General features: G+C 41.8%; 3 protein-coding genes and 1 long non-coding RNA gene across 4 annotated transcripts; 2 read left to right on the top strand and 2 right to left on the bottom strand.

Annotated features, from left to right (window-relative positions):
• Positions 1-403: 403 nt before the first annotated feature.
• LOC118506918 (glutamyl-tRNA(Gln) amidotransferase subunit A, mitochondrial) lies at positions 404-2133 on the top strand. Its single transcript, XM_036044714.1, has 3 exons — positions 404-458; positions 536-825; positions 888-2133. Exons 2-3 carry the CDS (start codon positions 548-550, stop codon positions 2086-2088), a joined length of 1479 nt encoding a protein of 492 aa, XP_035900607.1. The 5' UTR covers positions 404-458; positions 536-547; the 3' UTR covers positions 2089-2133.
• Positions 2118-2827, bottom strand: LOC118506953 (guided entry of tail-anchored proteins factor 1-like). Its single transcript, XM_036044772.1, has 2 exons — positions 2644-2827; positions 2118-2573 (listed from the first exon to the last, which is right to left on the bottom strand). The coding sequence occupies exons 1-2, from the start codon at positions 2710-2712 to the stop codon at positions 2148-2150; spliced, it is 495 nt and encodes a 164-aa protein (XP_035900665.1). The 5' UTR covers positions 2713-2827; the 3' UTR covers positions 2118-2147.
• Positions 2828-3066: 239 nt separating this feature from the next.
• On the top strand, positions 3067-7185 carry LOC118506917 (dihydrolipoyllysine-residue succinyltransferase component of 2-oxoglutarate dehydrogenase complex, mitochondrial). Its single transcript, XM_036044713.1, has 7 exons — positions 3067-3227; positions 3307-3440; positions 3701-3807; positions 4150-4842; positions 5599-5743; positions 5802-6107; positions 6193-7185. Exons 2-7 carry the CDS (start codon positions 3345-3347, stop codon positions 6325-6327), a joined length of 1482 nt encoding a protein of 493 aa, XP_035900606.1. The 5' UTR covers positions 3067-3227; positions 3307-3344; the 3' UTR covers positions 6328-7185.
• Positions 7186-12374: 5189 nt separating this feature from the next.
• LOC118506960 lies at positions 12375-22657 on the bottom strand. Its single transcript, XR_004905575.1, has 2 exons — positions 22092-22657; positions 12375-21157 (listed from the first exon to the last, which is right to left on the bottom strand). It is a non-coding gene; the product is annotated as an uncharacterized LOC118506960 (long non-coding RNA).
• Positions 22658-23633: the final 976 nt, after the last annotated feature.

Below are 23633 nucleotides of genomic sequence, written 5' to 3'. Positions count from 1 at the left end.
CTGTATATCAGTATTACCCCTGTTATTATGGTTTTTGTGTGATGTTAATTTAAAATAAAAATTGACCTGTTAAATTAAAATATTGTCTCGTTGTTCGGTTAACGCATAATGCCTATGCAGCAAAAATATTCAAGCGGTCACTTTGATGCAAGTCAAGCATACAAGTAAAACGACATAGTGAGAAATGCGCGGTGAGAAATTATAACTCACTCGTATCTCACTGTTGTTTCTTTGTTGCGGTGTTGTTTTGCGAAACGAATGATTTTAAACCACAATTTCTATATTTTTCGATCATATGTATGTTTTTAATGGTTCCACATTCATTTAATTTAACGACAATCAACAAAAATAACAAATTTTCGCTGATATTATGTATCTTCGCCCATTGTGTAAAATGTCAACACAGCTGTCAAGAAGGGATGGAGAAAAGAAAATAAAAAATGTAAACAGATTCACCGGTACGCAACACACTTCACCTTCTACATGTAATAGTTAAGTTATTTAATATTTTCTTGCCCTCAATAACTATATCTAGGGTGAAACCAACATGAATCGATTGCCGCTACGTGTTCGCGCACTATCGGAATGTTTCCGAAACAAATCGCTGGACCCGGTGACTGTTACGGAACAGTTTTTGACGCAGATAGAATCCCACAAACCGCTGAATGCATTCGTGCGTGTATCTTCTGCAAAAGCGTTGGAGCAAGCGGAATGTTCCAGGGATCGTTATCGTAAAGAAAAACCAAAAAGTGTCCTCGACGGAGCAACGATAGCTGTGAAAGATAATTTCTGCACAAAGGACATTCATACAACATGCGCATCTCGGTAAGAAGAACATTTCCCCCAACCGAAACACTATTATGCCAAAAGACACCTTGTTTTTGCAGAATGCTGGAGAATTTCATCCCAACCTACGACGCAACTGTTGTGGAACGTTTGCAGGCAAATGGAGCTATCCTTGTAGGCAAAACTAATCTCGACCAGTTCGGAATGGGTTCCGGCTGTATTGATTCTATTTTCGGCCCAACACGCAACAGCTGGAGTGAAGATTTAGATGACAATCGGTTTCGGATTGCTGGTGGCAGTTCGGGAGGATCGGCTGTAGCTGTGGCGGCCGGTTTATGCTACGCAGCCCTGGGGTCTGATACGGGCGGATCGACCAGAAATCCGGCATCATACTGTGGGATTGTTGGTTTGAAACCAACGTACGGCCTTGTGTCTCGCCATGGATTGATCCCGCTGGTGAATTCAATGGATGTGCCGGGAATAATGACACGAACGGTGGACGATTGTATATCCGTATTGAATGCTATCGCGGGTCCTGATAATCGCGATTCAACGACGGTTAAGAAACGGTACCAAAGCATACCAGCGCTTGAGGACAACACTTCGCTTAAAGGAGTAAGAATCGGTATCCCAGTCGAGTACCATTGCGAAGGGTTAGATAAGGAAGTAATGGAGACATGGACCATTGTAGCGGATATGCTCGAATCTGCTGGTGCGACGGTGAAACCCGTTTCGATGCCCAACACCTCGTCATCAATATTCGTGTACTCAATCCTGAATCAGTGTGAGGTGGCTAGCAACATGTCACGCTACGATGGAATAGAGTACGGTCATCGATCACAAGAGGACAGCAGTACCGAACAGCTCTACGCTCGTACCAGAGCTGAAGGATTCAACGGTGTTGTGAAGAACCGTATTCTATCCGGCAACTATTTCTTGCTCCGGGAGAACTACGATAAATATTTCCAAAAAGCGTTAAAAGTACGGAGGCTCATTAGTGACGATTTTGTACGAGCTTTCAAGGAAGTGGAAGTACTGCTTACACCGACCACACTGAGTGATGCTCCGCTCTACAAAGATTTTGTACAAAGCAATAATCGGGATCAATGCGCTGTACAAGACTTTTGTACACAGTCCGCTAACATGGCCGGTATTCCGGCACTTTCAATTCCGGTACGATTGTCGTCCCGTCGATTGCCAATCAGTTTGCAGCTTATGGGAGATCATTTTTCCGAACGGAAACTATTCGCGATCGCTGGCTGGATCGAAAAAGAGGTAGATTTCATCGCGAACTACAACTAGAGGTAAAATAAAGTAACCGTTAGCATCGATTATCATTACCTGTTACCTTATCCCACGTTTTATTTCACATAACCGGCCAACGTCCTTGCGACGAAATTGTTCACCACGATCCAAAACACAACCGATATGGAGTTGGGAACTTTCGTAGGGAAGTTGATGAATCCGCCGAATGGTTCGAAGTTGAAATTGTCCCCAAACACGATGACGGTAGAGTAACGGTAGAAAATCGAAATGTACATCATACAAAGGCCCAGCACGGCCAATCCACCGTAATGCAATCCGTACTCGAACGCTACCCGCTTCACATTATCACGGCTTTTGGCTTCGCTCAATGATACCTCTAGCTTGCCGATTTCACGTTCACACTTGACGTACTTGGTGTATTCATCACGCATCGAAATTTTGGCCAGCTCGGATCGTAATTTAACTATTTCTTTTCTTCGTGCTACCACTTCTGCACTATCACGGCACACGAAGGGCAGGATCTGTAGGGCAAAAAAGAGGCCGAAGTGTAGGTCACTTGTTGGGGTGAGTAATATGAATGCAAATACTTACGGCTTTCGATATTTTTGATGCAAATGCCATCAGCATGGAAAGGAGTGAAATAACAAATATAAAATACATCGTGATTTGTGTTCTTTGGTTGGAAATGTCGTGCTATACGATTGCGATTCCGTTCCACTAGGCAAGAGATGTTTGTTTTGATACGTCGGCAACGTGTGAGTGTGTGATGAGGAGTTGAACGAGCTTTGACAGTTTGACAATTTGACAATCAGATTCCATAAAGGCCAATTTGTCTATGTAACGTTTATTAGATTATTAGCAATTTATGTGCATTGCCTTTAATATTGCGATGAAGTAAAACTGCTTAAAATCACATTGTTGGGAAATAATTGCAAAATAAACTTCAAATTCTGCCCTAACCAACGAAACTCCATCGCCTCTATCGACCTTGGGTAATCTGACAGCTGTCAAGGCGCTGGACCGTCAGCTTCCCGTTTCCCGTACGATTCGCGAAAATCGGTCGCCGTTCCCGCAACAATTCGCGTAATTTGTCCGTGTGAATTCCGTCGCTGACGACACGAGCATTCGAAGGGGGTTTAGCGTAAAGGGTCAGCCCATCGAAGGAACGTCCTTCGGTAAGCAGCTGTTGGCCCCTGCCACCGAAACTGTGGGTGCTTTGACACCGTCAAATTTTACCTTTCACTTGGTTGTCAGGGAACACAACGTGCAATCCGCAAGCACCCGAGTGAGTGATGGCCGGAATACTTTCGATATCGTCGCGAAATCTGCCCCGTGCAGCGCTCCGGCTCGGTCTGCGCTCGCTAGAAGGACAAACAGGACCTCAGCAGGTACGTTAACGGTCGCGGTGTGGCTGAGCGGTGAGGAAATGGTGAAGAAATTCTCGGGGTAATGCCGCTAAAACGGCCGAACGGTTTTGCACCGGTGAAAAGTGTGGATTATGTAATCTCGAAAGCGAAACGATGGACAAATGAACATTTTGCAAATTCCCCGATGGTCCGAGGATGACGAGACGTGTGTGTGTGACGGTCGATTTTTGTCCAAGTTACGTGTTTTTATTGATAGAGCCTTTTTCGTCTCCCCTTTGTAGGGCACTGCGACCGGTTCCCGATCCTACCACCAGGGGCGTAGATTGTTGCCGAGCATCGTCCGGTCAGCAGTCACCGACAGTGTCCGTCGCAGCGAATCCGTGCGAAGGTAAGTGAAATTGTTTTGCTTTTATTTTTAGCTGCCCATTTCTCGTGGCCTTCGCCATACGGTCCGCTGCTTACCGTCAGTGATCTTTCGCAGCTTAGATGCCGATAACAATGTATGATCGCTGGCGCTGGTAGTGAGTGTAGGTGGGGGTGTGCGATCACATGGTAGTCGTGGCACACACCTGCTCACGGCTACCCTACACGAGCCCTATGTTTATGGTGCGGTTCACTGAAGCACTGCACCGGATCATGGCGGATTTGTTTACCTGTTTACATTGGAAGCGTTTTAGCGATAAGCCACTAATTACCCATGTGTTGTCCTTTTATTGCTTTTGATTGATAGCTCTATCAAGGCGCAGGGATGGGCAGCGAACGAGCGCACCATCTTCACCTCGGCCCGCCTGCTCTCGTCGGAGATCGTTAAGGTACCCCCGTTTGCGGATTCCGTGTCGGAGGGTGATGTGAAGTTCGAGAAGAAGGTCGGCGATGCGGTAGCCGCCGACGAGGTGGTCATGGAGATTGAAACCGACAAGACCACCGTCGGTGTACCGGCGCCCGGACATGGTATTATCGAAGAGATCTACGTTGCAGACGGCGACACGGTGAAGGCCGGTCAACAACTGTTCAAGCTGAAGATTACCGGCGAAGCGCCAAAGGCTAGCGCACCCAAACAAGCCGATGCTGCACCGGCAGCAGCCGCTCCACCACCACCGCCGCCGCCACCGCCACCACCGGTAGCAGCTGCTGCACCACCTCCACCACCACCGCCCCCGGCAGCCGGAGCGCCTCCGCCACCAGCGCCCCCGAAACCGGCGGCCCCGATTAGCCGTATGCCCGTCGCTGCCATCCGCCATGCGCAGGCCATCGAGGCGGCCACCGTCAAGGTACCGCCAGCTGACTACAGCAAAGAGATTACCGGGACGCGCACGGAGCAGCGCGTGAAGATGACCCGCATGCGTTTGAAAATTGCGTCGCGTCTAAAGGAGGCACAAAACACGAACGCAATGCTGACGACGTTCAACGAAATCGACATGAGGTAAGTATCGGTGATAATGCTCCTTATCTTTCGTCGCCACTGCAGCCGCCGCCGCACTGCTGCTGCTGCTGCTGTGTGCGGTGCCAAGGCGTCGTCGGTTCTTATCGCTGCTGGCAACAAGACAGATGAGTGGCATCTTGACACGACTTGGTGTGTGGTTCGTGGTGTTTTTAAACGGCGCAATCAGCACCAATGGCCAAGCCTCCAAATGTGCTTCATGTTTTGAGTGTTTTGGATTTGATGCTACGAATTCTCTAGCGCGGTTTTTAACGCGTTTCTGCATATTTTTGCCTCCGATGAGATAGAATTGCACTGGCAGGGGTGACGCATCCCCCATTTGGAGAAGGGGTGCGATGACGTATCATGTCATGTGCGAATGGTGAAGGCCTACCAAAACATGACGTAATTATGAGATGTATTGTACGGGGAAAAAAAAAACGTGGGAAACGGACACGCATGCGTGAACGATTCAAAACTAACCGCTCGACCAACCTTATTCTCTCTCCGCAATGCTCCATCGGCCACAACTTTGCGCTATTATTTAACGAGTTTGGCGAGAGTAAAATATAAAAATAACATGAGGAATTGTCTGTCAGCAAATGATGGACAGAGGCTAATCGTTTATTTTTGCAAGAAATAAGGCACAATAAGCGTTTTGTGAATTTGAACTTTAACATGACGCACGCTAGAGAGGGAGTCGATAGTATTTTACGGAATGAACAAATTGTTTAATAATGACCCATTTCTCAATTTTAGTTTCATCATGGATTTCCGCAAGCAACATTTGGAAGCGTTCCAAAAGAAGTACGGCATGAAGCTGGGCTTCATGTCGGCCTTCTGCAAAGCGGCTGCCTATGCTCTGCAGGACCAACCGGTCGTGAATGCTGTCATTGAAGAGAACGTAAGCACAGCTCGGCTTTCATCCTTTCGTGGCGTTTAATGCTAACTTTCATTTGTAGGAAATTATCTATCGCGATTATGTAGACATTTCGGTAGCGGTAGCGTCGCCCAAGGGTTTGGTCGTACCGGTGCTACGAAATGTAGAAGGCATGAATTATGCTGACATTGAGCTGGCCATCGCAGGGCTGGCCGATAAGGCGAAGAAGGGAACGCTCGCGGTGGAGGATATGGATGGTGGTACCTTTACCATTTCGAACGGTGGCGTGTTTGGATCGCTGTTGGGAACGCCCATCATCAATCCTCCGCAGAGCGCCATTCTCGGTATGCATGGCATCTTCGAGCGACCGATCGCTGTAAAGGGACAGGTAAGTGGATTAAAATTGATTGGGTGTTTCACCCAAGTACTCGTTGCCTTAGATTGCATAATTTTACTCTGGTGGTTACTTCCAGGTGGTTATCCGACCCATGATGTACGTCGCCCTGACCTACGACCATCGGTTGATTGATGGCCGCGAGGCTGTCACTTTCCTGCGCAAGGTGAAGGCCGCCGTCGAGGATCCTCGCATCGTGCTGGCCGGTCTGTAAGCGAATCGATACATCCTGTCAACTGCCGCCTGTCTGCGTTCACGAAGAAGAAGGATCTCTCATCATGAATCATAAATCTGGCAGAAACCACATTTGTGTGACCGATCGATAGAACATTTAGCAGGACAACGCTTTTATACAGCACCAACCTATTGAACAGTACCGTGTTAGAGATTGCACAACCGTTGCCTAATTACTTGTTTCTTATGAATCTTTACCCTTTACTGCAGTTCTCAACCCGAAACCTCTCAAAGAGAGGTGGTGCGGTGTACGATTAAGTACGGACGAAGTTCAAGCTACTGTAGTGGTTAGCAAGAATGTTTGAATTGCGACACGGTCAAACATTAATGCTAGTTTGCGAGAATGTTGGGGTGACGATTAGGATGATTATACTAATTTTTGCCATGAAAACCATGTCCGGAAATCCGTCGTTTGCCAAGCCATGACGGATCGGAAGTAACCACCGGACGCTAATGTGGTGACGTGCGAAGATGGTTCTGCTAGTGCATGGGATGGAGTTTGTTCGGCAATCGTAACGTAGCAGTTGTAGAAGCAGTAAATCCACTAAGCGATATATAACAAGCACATCATCATCATCATCGGCAGGTGATTCGAATCGTGTATTATGGTGCTCTATTGAAGAACGACGATATATCGGTACATTGACGCTTACAATGCACGCGTGAACAACGGACGGAAGGAATGGGTGATAGAACGTTGTGCTTAACATCTTCTTATTTTGATAACATTTCGAGACAACCTTTGCAAAACAAAAAACGAAGCGAGCAAGAAACCGCAGTTTAGGTAGAGAAGTATTTATTTGAGTAAATGAAAATAAAACCCAGTATGAAACATATGCCCGAAAACGGTTCTACTCATTATGGCTGTGTTGTGTGTTTTATATTATTCTGTCTCTGTGATAAGTTATCATTGAACGGAATTGATAAAGGTTACATTAAAATGGATCTCAAATACTAAATAATTAGATTTTGATTCCCTATAGAATTTTTAGCAACCAGTAACGTTGCTAACACGGGTTCCCCTGCTAAACGACTTTAGCATACAAGAGATTGCTTGAAAAACTGCATGCAAGCCATGGCGCATGCAACAGTTCGTATGCAGGGTTGCTGAAGTTCGTAATAGCAGCCGAGCGAGTGATATATTCTCAAAATGCTGCATTTTGTATGAGGTGGTGTCCGTTCCCTTGCTAAATACTCCGCAGATCGTTTTGAACTTTGAAAGGATAGATATTGGTCGTATTGGCTAAAATGAGCGGAAGAGATAGCCAGTGTCTGCGTTTTGTCTCTTATGGTTACTATGTACCGGAACGCGGAGGGAGATATCCTATCGAACGAGCGAGACGTGATCAACAGGCTAAACTGGTATAACTTCCTAAACATTATAGCCCTGAATGTTGGCTGTAAGATTCTGTCTAGAATATTATTCTGCAGACCATCGTCTGTTGGTATCGTTCGAATCTCATCGGGTATCGTTCGAAATCTCATCTTATCAAGTTTTGCAGTGCGAGATCAGAGCGGAAGTAAATACCATATAGCCCAAAAGCGCTTTAAGGCACATTGAATCATTTACGTCGGATGTGAGTCTTCGTATGAGGCCCCAATCTTTTAATGAGCTGACGACAATGGCTTCGCAGTGGGCAATGAAAATTAGTTTTGAGTCGAGGATCGCATACAGGTGTTGGATAACAAGAGCACTGTTGAACTGAACGGCATAAGGTTATCTGAAGAAATAAGCATTAATTGGTTTCAATACGATCGTATCCCAGAAGCTTTGACGAGCCTATTCATTAGCGCTTAAATAAGATCACAAGAAAGAGTAGGGTAGCAACTAGACCCCTTAGCTAGCTGGTCAGACCTACGTACGGGCATTTATTCATTAGGTCATTTGAGACCTCTTTCACCTCTTTTTATCCATAAAGGGGTATTAAAATTGACAGTAACATTACTCTTCTTTGGCTCTAGAAACTCTGGCCGTTTGGAAGGGTTATATTTGCTAGCCTGGAAGAGTAGTCAAACCTCCACAAAGCTCTAGATTGCATTCGATACTGGTCCTAGCTGGTTAGAATAAGTGGTAATGCTGACAAAATTTAGTTTGTAATTGATTTTTAGCTTTAAATAACGGCGATGAATCCTAAGAACTAAACTTGTTTTTAAATATATATTTTTTATAATTCGAAAACTGAAAGACTTTCATGGTGCAATTCTTCAGCATCCCATTCTAATTGCCATGTCATGGACAATAAATTTCATCTAGACCTAGAGAGGTACTAATCTTGCTGCACATTCTTTTACAACAACGAACAATTGATTTGCCATTTTTTCTTGTGTTCTCTAACAAGTTTTAAACACATTTATACTAGACAGAAAAAACCACTACAAAAACGAAAAAAAACGAATCGAAATAAAACAAAGACAAAACTCCCGGCCGCGCGGTAAGTAAGCAGCTAGTTGGTGGGGGCACATTAATGTCGGAAGTTTTGTCATAAAGCATGAGATACGAGCGAATGATTATGTTTTATTGCCACTTTGTTCGGGGCGTTCTTTGCTGGCTGGAAGGATGTGTCTCGAATGCACTTTAGCCGCCATTGGCCGGAAATCAGCAGAAGACAGTGCTGTGCAGTATGGCAGCCCCAAACGACACGCTGAAAGACGCTGAAGACGATTTAGCACGGCTGAGTTGGGCTATTTCAATGTACAAGCAAGAAGAAAAAATGCTTCTCAACATATTCATCATGGCTCAGCAGGCGGCGGATGGCGAACAGGGAGTAACGTAACGATCGTTACAAGTCAGTAACGCAGCCGAAACTTAGTAGACTGTGGAGAGAATAAATAAAACACAACACTTCTCTCCCAGGTTTAGTTTGGTGTCTCCGAATATGATTTTCATTCTTTATTTCATGTCCTTAAATCTTCAAACTAGTTGTGGCCGTATTTACGTATTGCTTTCTTCATTGTATTGATGTGTTCTTAGCTTTATACGATTTTTTGTTTCGCCGTTTTTGTACATGGTTTGATTTTGAAGTTACTTTAACAGTCTTCCGTTTTTTTTTCTTTTACAATGTCTAGTATCATTAATATTATAAACTCTGCTGTCTGCAGGTGCGGGTATGCCATTTTGTTTGATTTTAAATTTTCTTCCTAACTCGTCTGACTGATACGTTTCTCGAGATAAGTAATATTCCGGATAAGGGCATGAGTTTCTTCCAAACGTTCCACGTCAACAAATGTGTACCTTTTGTACCGGAACATCCGGTGACCGGTTGATGTCTGTTGATATCTTTTCCCGTGCGTTGGTCCTCCGGCAACTTTTTTGAGGGGTTCGTTCCGCTAAACAATTAAGATAAGCTCATTCAATCCCATTTGAAAGACGGTTAGTAGTCGGGTTATGGCGTATGGACAGGCTGTCCAGTAGTCTATTGTCCATTTGAGCAAGAAACTCTGGCTAAAATCTTGTAGGTTTGTCTCTGGGACACGGGTGCTTTGTTTGATAATTAATTTCTTCACGGACAGTGACACTGACCCATCGGTGAAGACTCGAGGAAAAGGCACGAGTGCCGCACCGAAAGTGTGTCACGGATTTAGTAAGGATGCGAGATCCAGCAGTTCCAGAGCTTCAGAGGACCAAGCGTCCTGAGTTGGGAGTTTCCGGATTTGTTCGCCGTTGTTGCGCCCTATCTTGATTTGGTTGCATTCGATTCAAATCGTTTGAAATTTGAGGGTAAGTCCTTGTTACGATTGTTCCGCGCACGGTTGCTTTCCCTACCATCCCAAAACTGGCCCGTCCCATTTTGTTTTCGCCGATTTGAGTTGGGTGTGTTTTTTTCCCTACGAGTCGATGGGTAAGCTGCCTGGGTTTATTTAGGGGATGGCCGTTAATAGAAGTCGCAGTGTTAATGCTGGAGGTCGTGTTTAAATGAGACGTACAGTAGACTGGCCAGCTGGCGACGGAGCCGGGTTTTTTTTTCGCTTTAGTTTGCCTGTGGTTGATTTTTCTTCTTTAGTCGCAGAAAGGTAGTGATTGATGCTGGAGAATCGGTAGACGAATTTTTACACAACTTCGGTTTAACTTGTCCAAATGGTTGGTTGTTGATGCTACCGCCGTCAACGCCGACCGAAACATGGTTTTAAAATCAGCTCCACTACATTCCTGAGTTGGGTGCCTTTCCTCATTACTATTTTACTTGTTGATTGTTTGCTTAGGGGGGTTTTCCCGATTTATAGATTCCTTTTTTTGTACTTTAGTTCTTCTTTGCTTACATATTATCTTCTTTGAATGGTTGCTTTTGTTTGTTTTTTTATGCAATCGGTATTATTCCTTCTAACGTTTCCTTTAGAGTATACAATTATTTTGACTTGTGACTGGTTGCTTTTGATCGCCATAACTCTACTTACTCTATTACAGTTTTGCAAGTCTTATTTTTTCTCCTGTCTGTTGTGCTGTAAAGATTGTACGCGTTCCGTTTTGTTGTATCCCACAGCACACAGTTACAGTTACAATAGGTTCCCTGTATCGTTTTTTTTCTTTTATTCAAACTACTTTAGAGAAAAAAGACTTGAATTTGAGCTACTTCTTTGTTTCTATATGTTTTATAAGTTTTTTTGTTAACCTGGACGGATATAAATGTTTAGTGTTTCAGTTTTGCTATCTGCTCTTAACACCATGTGTGATTTTTTCTTATTATTTTTTCTTTTTTTGCTTGCTTCTTTATAAGGCACTTAAAGTTGCAGTTTTTACAACGTTTTTTTCATTTCGTTTCGTGCGTAAAGATTGATTTTGAATAGCTTTCAAATGTATCCGATGTATTACTTTGTTATTTATGTTTTGTGTTTCTTTTTTCTATCCTTTTTTACCGTTGAGTTTGTTCTTTTCTATTTTGGTATATAATTCTAATTTGTTTTGCCCTTTCTTTTCATATTTTGATTCATTTGGTTTTACTCTTTCTTCCTTTTTGATGTAGTTTATGATTCGACTATTTCTTCACATTTTCTATGTCTGTTTTATCATCTTCATTTTGTTTCTTCCATTTTATGCTGTTCTTTACGATGTGTATTTTTTTTTGTAAACGATTGGAATAATCATCGCTCCTTAAAATCACTCGAACAGACTGTATGCATCCTTAGCTTAAAAATGTTCATTGAAAACGATCCGTTCACGCGCTCACTAAGCTCACCCCTGTTTTGCAAGAGAATTACTACTACTAATCTAATTAGAAAAAAAAACTAGTTCTCTATCGCTAATCGCCTTATGACCTAACGCTAACGTTTATCCTAACTCCAGCATCCAGCCATCCAGCGTGCTGGTAAATTCGTACTTTGCTAACATTAATTTTGTTTCTTCATATATCGGCATGCATTATGTGTGCGCAAGACAAGGGTATATTAAATCAGCAAATAGAGAACACACTGCTGAGCAATTTGCTCTGTTTTTTTTTTTGTTTTCGAAGTTTGCTTCATCGGAGAAATTATTGGAAAATGCGTGTCAATCAGTAGTTCAACCGTGGCATTATTGCATTCGAATTCAAATTCGGCATTCAAATAGTTGGAGGGAAGGGGAGTGTATGTGTGTTTGCTTGTGTGAAAAATGTTCAATATTTAAAAAGGAAAGAGAGAGAGAGAGAGAGAGAGAGTGGTAACTAAATCAGTGTCTGTTTTAAACTTTTTTCGGTGTTTTACCCACCAGAAGTGGGTGAATACTATTGCAGAGTTGAATGTTTTTGTTTTCTTTTTTCGTTGGGGGTTAGATTTAGGTTTTAATACAATTATGTTTTTTTTTGTTAAGAATTTACAATTTTAATAGTTTTTTTTTTATTAAAATCGAAGCGAATTGAAAGGGAGAAACAAACAAACGAATAGATGAAGACGCAAGCAAACGAAATACATTAATGAATGGGCAAAGCATCGCAAAAAGTGCGACAGCAAGCTACAAAGTGAGGTGAATGCAACGAATTTCACAAAACAATTAAACGAAACGAAAACTAGCAAGACACAAGAAAAACTACACTCGGTTGAATTAAATATTGTACGCACCTAGTAAATAAACCTCTTCGAAGAATTGGCGTGACAGTTACGTCCGCCGCGGGAAATGACGTGCCTGGATTTCTGCTACCTTTGGCGAGCTGATTTGGGAGTTGCTGGTTTGTGCTGTTTTGTGGAGTTTAAAGCCTAACCTTTTCCTGTTTTCGAAATGTTTTTGGACCGAATTTTTCATTCTTATTCCAAAACTGAGTTTGTTTATCGCTCCTTTTTGCTTAAGTCCTATAGGAAAACCTTATTTCTTTCACTAGGCTTTATATTTAGCGTCGAATGTAGCGGGTTTTGGGTTTTTCTCCTGAACTTTGTTCTCGATTACTTAAATGCTACTCGCAGAGGAAACTTGACACGTTGGCTAAACTTTTCACCTTTTTCGGGAAAAATAGACCTGACCTGATAAATAGAGAGCAATATTTGCGTGACAGCTAGCGTCGAATCTGTTTTTGGGGGGCATTTTCACCGAAATTACCTTGACGGTGCAGTACGTAGGTGCAAGTCGTTTATTTGCGAACTTATCGAAAATGTTTCTCAACTCCCAACGTGGCTGTTCTTGCCGGGGAGATTCAGATTGTAATCAATGGCCATATTCATAACTTTAAGTAAGCCCTGACTCCCGAGCACAGACACTCCCCCAACACCGTCTCAAACTCAAAAGATGCCGACGTGACCAACGTGTGTACTTTCTGGAGTTTTCTTGTTTTTGTAAGATGTGTCCATCCATGTGGGGTTAAATCATCGGAGCACCGTAGCGCTTGGGTCAATCTTTGGAACGAAACTTTCCAAATCCAAAACATCGGGACGGGGGTGGGGTTGTTGTTGGTGGCCGAAAGAGAATTTCTTTTCAGTTCATCCCGGGATGCATCTTACCGGCAGTTGCCATGATTAGGTTTCGGTCTGCACCGGGGTTCAGTGGCTATAATGTTGTCCAGAATGGTAAGTTCTAGTTCCAGGAACGGTGTACACGACTTAAGATATGCAAATTTGCTAGTTCAAAAGGAATTGCCACCGCTTACCTTGAGCGGAGTGCGGGTAGCCAGAGGTATTGGGGTTTAGGGGCAATGGCTTCCAACTTTTTCCACTAGGATTAGTTGTAAATAGACGGAGACCGAGACATGCCGAGATATCGTGGGCCAAAGAGGAGTGATCTTGGTGGTGGTACTGGGTGCAAAAACTTTTCCATCATCTTCCGTGCGAGAAAATGTTGCGAGAAATCTGGAACTAAGCAAAATCTTGCCAACTTTCTTTTGCATGTGCATGTGATGTTTTTGGTTGTAAACAATACTGCCTAATTGAGCGTCCAGAAAGACATATTTCTTGAGTTTTCTTGTCCGGTGGTTTTCTTCCTTTTGGTTTCTTTTTTGAGTTTTTGTTGTGTTTTTGACCATTTTCATATTGTTTTCGTTATTTTTAAGTTTAATTTTCCCTTTTGTTTCTATTTTTGTATTCTTCTTAAATTTTTGAGTTTTTTTTCCATGTTTTTACTTGATTTTTGAAATTTTCCTGTTTTGTTTCGGCTAGATTATTTCTTGTGTAAAAATAAACCAATTTCAATATCCTTTTCACTGTAACTAAAGAGCCTGTTTTGCTAAAGATTTTACCGATTTTTTCCCCTTTCTACGGACCTATCAGTGCCCTACACGTTTTCTCACACAAATTAACCGAACGAAAAGAGACAGAGAAAGAGTGATAGAGTTGTCCTGTAACTTAGGCAAAAGAAAACATAAATTGCTTTACATGCGCTTCTTCTGGTTGATGCTATCCTTCAATTTTGTATGGTGCTGGGAGCTACCACCTACCACCAAGAAAAAAAAAAACAAGACCCGATCATGACCGAACTGTGAAGAAAGTTGGGCCCTTTTTAATGGGTACGGTGCGAACCCGGTTTTGATGCACTCATCGACTCATCGTTCCGAAACTGTGTCCGAAAGGAGGCAAATTTGTTTGAAGATTGGCCTCTAGGAATCCTGCTCCCGTCTAGGACATAAGTTTCTGATGTCTTTTGCTTTTTGGGTGGAGAGAGTTTTTTTGTAGTTGCTGCTGTTTCTTCTGTTTTTGATAGAGAGCTTCACGTGTGACGACATGTCGTCATCAGCAAAGCTTCGAAATGTTGTTCGTTGGTAGTAGGTTAGGTGGTGCTCCGTGGTCAGTCATTCTGAGAGGTTAATTAACAAAATATTTCGTTTTCGCTTTGCTATTAGGAATAATTTGATTACATTTCCGTGCCCGGTCGTGCACTCGTCACGAGGCAAAGACACGCTCAGGCGAACAAGACGACGATAAGCAAGTGGGCTGGGTTTGGGGTTTTGCGCTGGGTTTGAGTTGAGTGACCTACGTACGCCTCTTGATTTTACGTACAGCCTAGAGATACGAAGAAACGTCTTTGCCGGAAATTGTTTCTACCGAAAGGAGTTCCTCGCGCCACCGGGTTTCGGGGTTTTGGGGTAGGGGGGAGGCCCTGTTTTTGAGCATTAAAGATTTTGTTGCAGAATTTGTAACGTCTTTAAGTGTTTTGGAATTTGGCATTGCTTCCTCTTGCTATTTAAAAGTGTTTTTTGGGTTTTGTGATTTGGTTTTCCTGAAGCCCTATCAAACGCGCAATACTTCTCGATTGTTTTAGTAGGTTAGTCTATTTTAGTTTTAGTCTATTTTTTGGATGAATTTATCGTTTCGTTTTTAACTTTTGCAGAAATGTTTGGAATCTTTTTCTATTTGATCATCATTTTTGTGGTTACTTTTACTTTTCTATTTCTTGTTTTCTTGTTTCAGAATTTGTTTTCTTTTACTTATCTATTCTTTATGAATTTCGATACCTTTTTAATCCAGTTCTATTTTCCTGTTTCATTAAAATGTTTGTAATTTTGATTTTCTTCTTGAGTTTTCTTCTGTTCAAAACTGTTGGTTGTTTTTAATCTGTTTGGATTCAATTTTTGAAGCTTTTTGTATGGCTTTTTATGGTTCAAGTTTAATTTATAGAATTTGGTGGACTATTTTTCAAAGCTTTTGTTGATAACATTGTTAACTGCTTTTTAGGTTCTACGTTTTTGAGAGACAATTCTATTTAACTTTTGATTATTTTTTTATCCCGTTTTTGCATTTTTCTTTTTGAATTCTTTTGAATCTTTCTTATTTCTTTTTGCTTTCACGTTTTGTTTTTTCATACATGCCTGGTTGTGTTTGTTTTGCATTCCGATTTGTAATCCCCGTGTTTTGCATTTTCTGATCATAATTAATTTATAAATCCGAAAGCGAAAGGGAGCCTGAACTTCTTTTTCAATGCTAACTTTTCCATTTCTGCTCAAAAGATATTCATATTCAATGAAGCGTAAACTTGCGGTCCAATTTTACGTACAAGACTTTTCCCGTTTTCCTCGAGACGAGAAGATGAATTTTCCGAAACCGCACTGTGTACGCATTGCGAACGCTCCTAAACCGATCCTGATGCAATACGAGTCGAGAAGATTTGCGCGCCTGGACTGATGGTGGGCTGGTAAATGGCTTTTTGCATCAAAGAGAATTTTCCTGTACTCCTTCCCGAATCCGATTTTCCCGATTTGCCTAAACATCCCGATAGACCGAAAATTCCTTCCCCAAAATGGGTGCGTGTTGCGTGTATTATTAATTTCTGATAGACACCACTTGATCTCGCTACTGTCGCTCGCCGTGTTCCGCCGCTTGTAATAATCATCTTTGTGTTGTTCCTTTTTTGGAGATTTGAAGATTTTGCTGTATCCTGTTATATTAGTAAATATGGTTTGGAATTTTGTGGTGGTCCTGCTTTTTTTGTGTGCGTGTTTTGTGTTCTTAATACTGCCAACATTGCTTGCTTGCGTGCCACGGATCTACCCGGGGAAGGAATAGAAAATGAAATTTTATCCCTTTCCACGCTACAGCTGCCACAGGTGCGGAGTGCGAAAGGAGCGGCAGCTCCAGCACCGGCAGGACATCGATCCCTAACGCCATCTGCTGACTAACCGGACGGGTGGGACGAGTCTAGTGGCTTGGTTGTGCCTACCCGTACGCTGACACGATGGAAAAACACTGTCCATTCCATTCTCCACTCGATCCACGCGGACACGCTTAAGCCGGAAAATTGCTCCAGAAGGTATTTTCTTGAGATATGGTATTTAAATGAAAACCCAACGATAATTGATCGAATAATATGAGATTTGTGTGAGAAACGGCTAGACGCTGACGATGGTTCTTGGCCCTATTTTGCGTCTGCGAAGATTTGTTTAGAGGTTTCTATTCTAAGGAATTCAATATCCAGTACTTGCTTTTGCTGGTTCGCCCTCAAGGTTTAGTTGCCTCCGTGCCATAGTTTCCTACGAGTATTGCCGTGACATGTGTGAGTGTGTATTTTTTAACGCTCGCAATCAGAAATCCCTACACGTTCAATCCCGCATTTTGTTTGTTTGTTTTTTTATTCAAAACCCTGTCTAGAAATAGAAAAATAAAAAGAAAGCTTTTTAGTATCACATTTCCTGGTTTTCCCCACATTCAGACGTAACGTCCAATATCCTCCAATCATACAGCGCGGTTGGTTGGCGGGATACTGGGCACGCCTGTCAGTGTTTTACGCTTCAAGGAAATCTGTGTCTCCTGGCGGATGATCTCATCCCTCACCGTGCCAGGACCGCTGCTATGACGCTTTTATGATAGTAGTGTGTAGTTAATCAGAAACAAAATCAAGAAACTAAATAGGATCGTTACAAAAACTGGATGCCTTCTTTCGCGATCTGCGGCACCGCTTCCGAGCAGAAATTAGAAAAAAAAACGCCGGAAGAAGCGCCGGGTTTGCCTTTCGTTTTTGTTTTTTCGAGGAACTTAGTAATAAGAATTCACCATGTCTGATTGTGTGGTTGGGTTACAGATTTAATCACACACAGAAACTTATCGCCATGCTTGTTTTGGTTCGTGTTTCGAAACAGTACACCAAAGTGTCCGTAAAACGGTGTGTTTTTTCTTCTTTGCTTTTATCTGTTTTGTGTCCCTGTGTTTATGTGTTTTCGTACGAGTTTGTGCTTTCTTTACCTTTGTTTTGTTTTTCTTTTATGTTTAAATTTATCTAGAAGATTTATAGCTGAAACTGTTCCCATTTTGCATGAGTTTTTCTTTTGTCTCAATTAAACTTGTTTTGGTTATCTCCATCCTATCGCCAGCATATTGCATTGTTGCCTTCAAACGATTAATTTAACAAAGCTTAACAAACAGTACCATTTTCTTGTTTTTGTGTGTGTTCCTGTTCATGCAATATGCACTAAATTGGTAGCGGTTCAACAGTTTAAAATAAATTGGCTTAAATATCAACAATAGGACTTCGTGACGATTCCTGTACTGAGAGAGAGAGAGAGAGAGAGGTTTTCTTCCTGTTTTCTTCTCCTTACTTTTGACAGACATTGCAGGTTGATTGGTACTCTTTTTTTTTGTTCCGTTCCATTTCCGTCTTCCTGTTTTATAATAAATATAACAATGTCAAACGTTTCGCGTGCCTGTTTTTTTTCCTATTACAACTAAGGCTGTTGTGTTGATTGTTTGGAACAATGTTTTTTTCCTTTTCCCTAACTTTCTTTGGGCAACTTTGGGCACCCGTCTCGTTGGGCACCCGCGTTTGCATCACAGTCAAACAAAGAATGATTTATTCTTTTCAAAAGTTTTGTATTCTCCTTTTTTGGCTAACTTTTGTTTTCTTTTCGTTTTGCTAATTATTGATTGATTTTTTGTATTGTTTTGTAATACGTTAAACAAATCTCAACCTGCAATGGGTTTTTTTGTTGTTGTTGTTTTGTTCGGTTTTTTTTGTATCCTTTTTTCTAATTGTTTCGATTTCACTAATTGGTTTAACAATTAATTTATGAATACTTTTTTGTTCTTCTTTTGTAAAGAAAATTTTCTATCTGCGTGTTTTGTTTCCCTATTTGTTTCCTTTTTGTATCATTTCTTTTTTTTGCGGTGGTGACAAAACAGTAAAAGAAAGCATAAATATCACATTTTAAAGATTCCGGTTTTTCACTTCCGTGTGGTTTGTAGGTTGCTGGCTGCTGGTTTTTCGTTTTTTCTTGTTCTAATTGAAATAAAACACTTATAGAGCAAACGATTTCCAACACAGAATCAATTTTCACCTTTTTTCATAAAAAAGTTCGTTTAATCACTTTTTTCCTAGATTCAATTTCTGATTTGTCCATTAAATGTAGCACAGATCCGCTTTGGTGTGAAACTGGCTGGGGTGAAGTCATTTGGGGTGCGTTTTTTGTTGTTGTTATTCTTAGTGTCTGTATGTTTGCTTGTAAGGAACAACCGTGCAGAACTGTATGCGTGTGTGCGTGCGTGCTACAAACACGTGTATTTTCGAAACAAAACATTCCAGTTTTTGTTTATTGCTATTGTTTCTTGTTTCTGGCGATTGGGTATATGTTTTAGGGGGAAGATGAATAAGATTGCTATAAGAATAGAGGGACACGCACACACACACATCCACTTAATGATTGTGTGTGTGCGTGTGTTTGTACGTGTGAGTGGGGTTTCCATTTTCTTCTCTGGGGGTTAATTGAAACGATTCTGCTGTTATGTTGCGGTTGGTGAGCAAATTAAGATAAGCAAGGTTACTAAACTAAATCCTGAGTATTTTCACGTTTTGTTTCCTATTTAAAGTTTTGTTTTGCGAAAGAAAAGAGAAATATTATTTGTTATTGTGTTTTTTCAGGTGGCTTTTTGTTGCGTTTGAAAGAAAGAGGAAACAAAAACCGATAAGCACCGGCTGCTATTACTAATTCAGCTATTACTACAAGTATCTTTCTTCTATCTTGTGTTGTGGTGTGGTAAGGATGGAACGAAAAATCCCTGGCCAACTTAAGCTAATGCGTGAATTTTCCGTGTGTTTTCAATTACAGTTTCTTCTTCTTCTTATAACCCCCATTTTTGTTCTCTGTTTTCTTCTATGTGCGTTTGAATAGTTGTTTTTTCTGCTAAATTGGTGGTGTTAAAGCACTTAAAGTAATAATTGGTATATTAAAGTGGTATTAAAAAAATAATAATAAAATTGGAGCGATGCATACGTTTGAGTGTAGTGAGAAGGAGAGTTTGTGTGTGTTTATGTGAGTGATTGTAGTGTTTCGTGTGCTTTTTAAACAAAGATGGCGCTTGTTTTGGATTTAGTACTTCCTGTTTCCTTTTCGGTCCTGTTCTTTTGATGATAATTTAGCTTTAGTTTTTCTGCATATCTCAATATTATTTTCAAAAGGGACTATTAAATTTCGAGGCGTGTTTTCTGTACCTTTGTGTGTGTGTGTGTGTGTTGTGTTAAAAAAATTCCAGTTAAAAATATAAAAAAATCAAGAAAAATATTCAACCCAAAGAAAAATCCAATCGAGCTGCGCAAAAATAAAAATAAAAACCCATCCGAACTGGGACGGAGGCGCTCTTCACGAACACGAAAAATCATACTCAAGACAAAAAAAAATCATAAGATTGTGTTATACTTCTCTGCAAGCTTTTGCAAGCTGCCGTTTTCCGTTGCGCTGGAAGCCGTTTTCCTTCACTCGGTCGGCCGTCGTCGTCGATGCTCCCACGTTGGTATCACCCGTCGGTATCCGCTGTCACGCTGCAAACGCTGCTGTCCATGCTGTGCTGTCAGTTCCAGAATTGCTCCAGAAGTTTCACTTCGGTTCTCCAGTCTGATCGGGTTGCTGTGAACAAGGGGAAAAACCCTCTCGCACGAAACAGCGACGGTTTTCCCCTTTCTGTTGATTTTGGAATTTTCTCCTCCCGAAAAACGGGCCACGTACGGATGGATGCCGAAGAAAATAGGGGCACTGCATTTCCCCGTTAGCACTTTGCTGTTTTGCTTCTTCTGCCGATCGCCCGAATGTCGAGAGGACGGGTTTCTCCGCTTACGGAGAAGTTGGCGTGAAGAACGTGGCTGTTAAGATTTTCCAGTTTTCCAAAGCTGAACTCGAGGTATGGTAGCGGGTTTTTCTTTTTATAAGCGTATAGGTGAGTTTGTGTGTGTGGAGTTTGGTTTTGAATTTTACTGTGCGTCTGTTTGCGTGCAGCGTATGGGTGACACGTGCCGGCTGCTCGTGCACTGGTCGTCGTCGTCGTCGTCGTCGTGACCGTCTTGCCGTGCAAAGACGTTTTCCCTTGAGTGTTGGGACTATCGGACACTCGCTGTTGAAGATGGACAAGATGGCGTATCAATATTTTATTCGCATGAATGCATCATTCGCTGGGTTTAGGCGTAAGTAGTTTCTTCTTCTTGCACTGCACAGCTTTTCCGGGGTTTTTCTTGTGCTGCTGGCCAGGGGTGAGCCGTTTACTACACGCAACTTCTTCACACAAAGCGCTCTGTGCCTTATTCTCAATGAACATTCTTTGGCCGGCTTCGGGCATCCGGGTGCGGGTGATTTGAACGAGCTTGATTATTCGGCGGTTATTTCAACGGTTTCGTTGTGCTTCTTTGTGGGCATATTGTGTGGATATTCTGCTTGTGTTTCTGTGCTCTGCTCTCTGTCTCAATAGTGGGCCAAACCGGTCACGATTGTTTCATTTTGTATTTTTTGGAGGAGCTGTATCAATGATATTAGACATTGCATTCTGCTGTCAAGGTGTTTGGCCTAGTGACTGTCTTTCGTTACACGTTTGGCGAGTCAGGGTTTTTGATGTGGACGGTTCGTTATCTGCTGCGAATTGTACTGATGAGTGCTGTTTGTTCCGGAATGCTTTTTCCAAACGTGGTATTGAAGATAGTTGATGTCTGACGGGTGAGTTCGTTCAAATCCTTCTATCTGCGAAAGGAAAAATACAACGTACCTTAGTCAACTGGGTATCGAGCAAGCACCGGGATAGGCAAAATACAAAGAGGAAATGCCTTGGGATTATTGTACAATATCAGCACAAGATGGACTGAAAAAATGGCGTTAAGCCGTAACATTGAATTATCGATAATAATTTAACATTTAAATTATTCAGACAAGCAATTTTAGAATAATTAAATTAAATTAAAGTTCTGTAACTAAACATGTGAACGACCTCAAAGTTTTCTTGTTATAACTTTTTTTTTTATTCATAAAGAAGGGCCTGGCCGTATTGCTTGGTGCTGGACCGATCCTCATAAGTCACTAAGCTAAGTCAGAACACTAAGACAACAAAAGCACCAAGAGTGAAACTTCATGATTGCTATCTATTCATCAAGTTTGGAGTAAAATTGCGTCTAGGAAGCTATCCTCCGATCAACGGTCCTTTTTGTTACATACATTTTCACGCTGACCAATAGTTATTGCTGATTGGAGACTACTGCTCCTCACAATCTTTTGCATATATTCAAACACAGGAACAGGTATCATAATCAAAATAAGATCCTTATTCCCTCACGATAGAGATTTTTGGAAATAATCCAGATTAAGACTTTGCCTTCAGGTAGGTACTTTAACAGCTCACAAATGTCTCCCAATTGATTGCAAATTACGTTATCGAAAAATAGTTCTGTGATTGAAATTAATGTCCAATGTTGTAATTCATAAATTGAACGTCGAAACAATTGATAGAAATATATCTTAACATATAATCACACGTTAAGAATGTTTTAAAACATTTAAACATCGTATAAAGTATCTACACTGGAGAAATATAACAGAGGATCTATCCACTTCTAATCGAATGGATACTCTCAGTAATCACATTCTGCTCCACTAAAAACCTTCCCATCCACGAACTTATTACCTTGTTTTCCATTGCAAAGTGTAGGTTCAACGTCACTTTATTCACTCCATTTTGTACGTAGATTCAAACACACGTTTTGGTTCATTTGCTATTTCCAAATCGGGATTTCTGTTCCTTATTATCGGCGTAGCTGTTGTCTATGTTTCAACGATTCCGGGGTTTGAAGTGTTTTTTCATGTCTTTTCAACACATAATTTAGCTATCAACTTCACTATGATTCGTTTTGTTTTTTTTTCACATGATCTGAATGTTATCCATTTTTGGGCACTGTTGAATGTTCTGCTTTTTGTTCACGCCACATGGGTTGCACACTGCACTTCACTCAACGCAGCATCGGCAGCAGTACTGTAGCTCACTGCACTAGAACACTGCGCACAACGATGATGCATGGCTTCCTAGATGCGTGCGCACGCCTGTTGGCCAATCGAAGCACCAAAGTCACCGTACACTTCCATCGAAATACCGATCGAAGCGCAGCAGCTTTATATATCTCGCCAGGAGAATAAAGTGATGTTGAACGGTAGATGGACTTGAGCGAACTGATTTTCTAGCTCGCACCGTGCTCAGCAGGAAAATGTTTTCGGGCACAAAAATCATGGTCAAGATCGTTTTTCCCCCCTCGAGCCAGATTAACAAAGCCACGCCACCAGAATCTCTCGCTTGCTCCTGCGCGATACGTTAAGCTGCGGCTGAGACCGGTATGAGCAGGACGGCGCACCGGCTTGTTCCGGTTTTGCGTGCTGTAGCCGGTTTTTCGGTACAGCCGCCACCAAAGGATAACGGATGCAGTGAGACGGACGGCACACCTGGACCACGGTGGTGATGCAGATGATCTGGTAACGATTTTCATCCGGGGAATTTTCATCCATCTCGGGAAGGAACAAGTTTTTCCTGTTGCTAGTCGTAATTAGAGAGCCGTCTCGCGCACACGGGAACGGGAACAGGATCTGGCCAGAATGGCCAGATGCAGATGTGCACGGCCAGTGACCAGCGCTTCGAATAGCTGATGCTGGGAACGGATGTAAAGGTTGTACGGTTTGGTGACCCTCAGGATGCTGCTGTTGCCGGACTGTAGCTGCTGGGCTTATCATTTTTGGCGGATGATGCTGATGCTTTTTTTTCCTCCGCTTTGTGAGGGATCTCTGCATCATTAGCATATTGTATTATTCGGACGAAAAACGGTTTTTCTGGAAGAAAATAATAATGAAAAAAATGGAAACCTGAATTGCAACGGAAAATTTCGTCGCGTTTGGCGTAGAAGAATGAGATGAAATTAAATGTTTGATAGGTTCAAGGTTAGAGCGATGGTTTAATTGGCTTACACTTTGAACGGCAATGAGTTGATGTAGGATTGGAAATTCTCAAAATAAATTTTAAATACTGTAAAAAAATGTATTGAATAACAATAAAATATAAGTTTTCATTGTTTTTTTTTTATTGCTACATACAGTTTATACTCCATCAATTTAATTCAATAAAATCTACTTTAATAATCCCAAGCATACCAGCAACCATTTTGTATCTTCTAAAAATATTTTAAAA

This window comes from Anopheles stephensi, chromosome 2 (genome assembly GCF_013141755.1).
Source record: "Anopheles stephensi strain Indian chromosome 2, UCI_ANSTEP_V1.0, whole genome shotgun sequence".
Taxonomy (NCBI): domain Eukaryota; kingdom Metazoa; phylum Arthropoda; class Insecta; order Diptera; family Culicidae; genus Anopheles; species Anopheles stephensi.
Note: the sequence above shows the minus strand (reverse complement) of the source record. Positions and strands in the feature narration are given on the sequence as shown.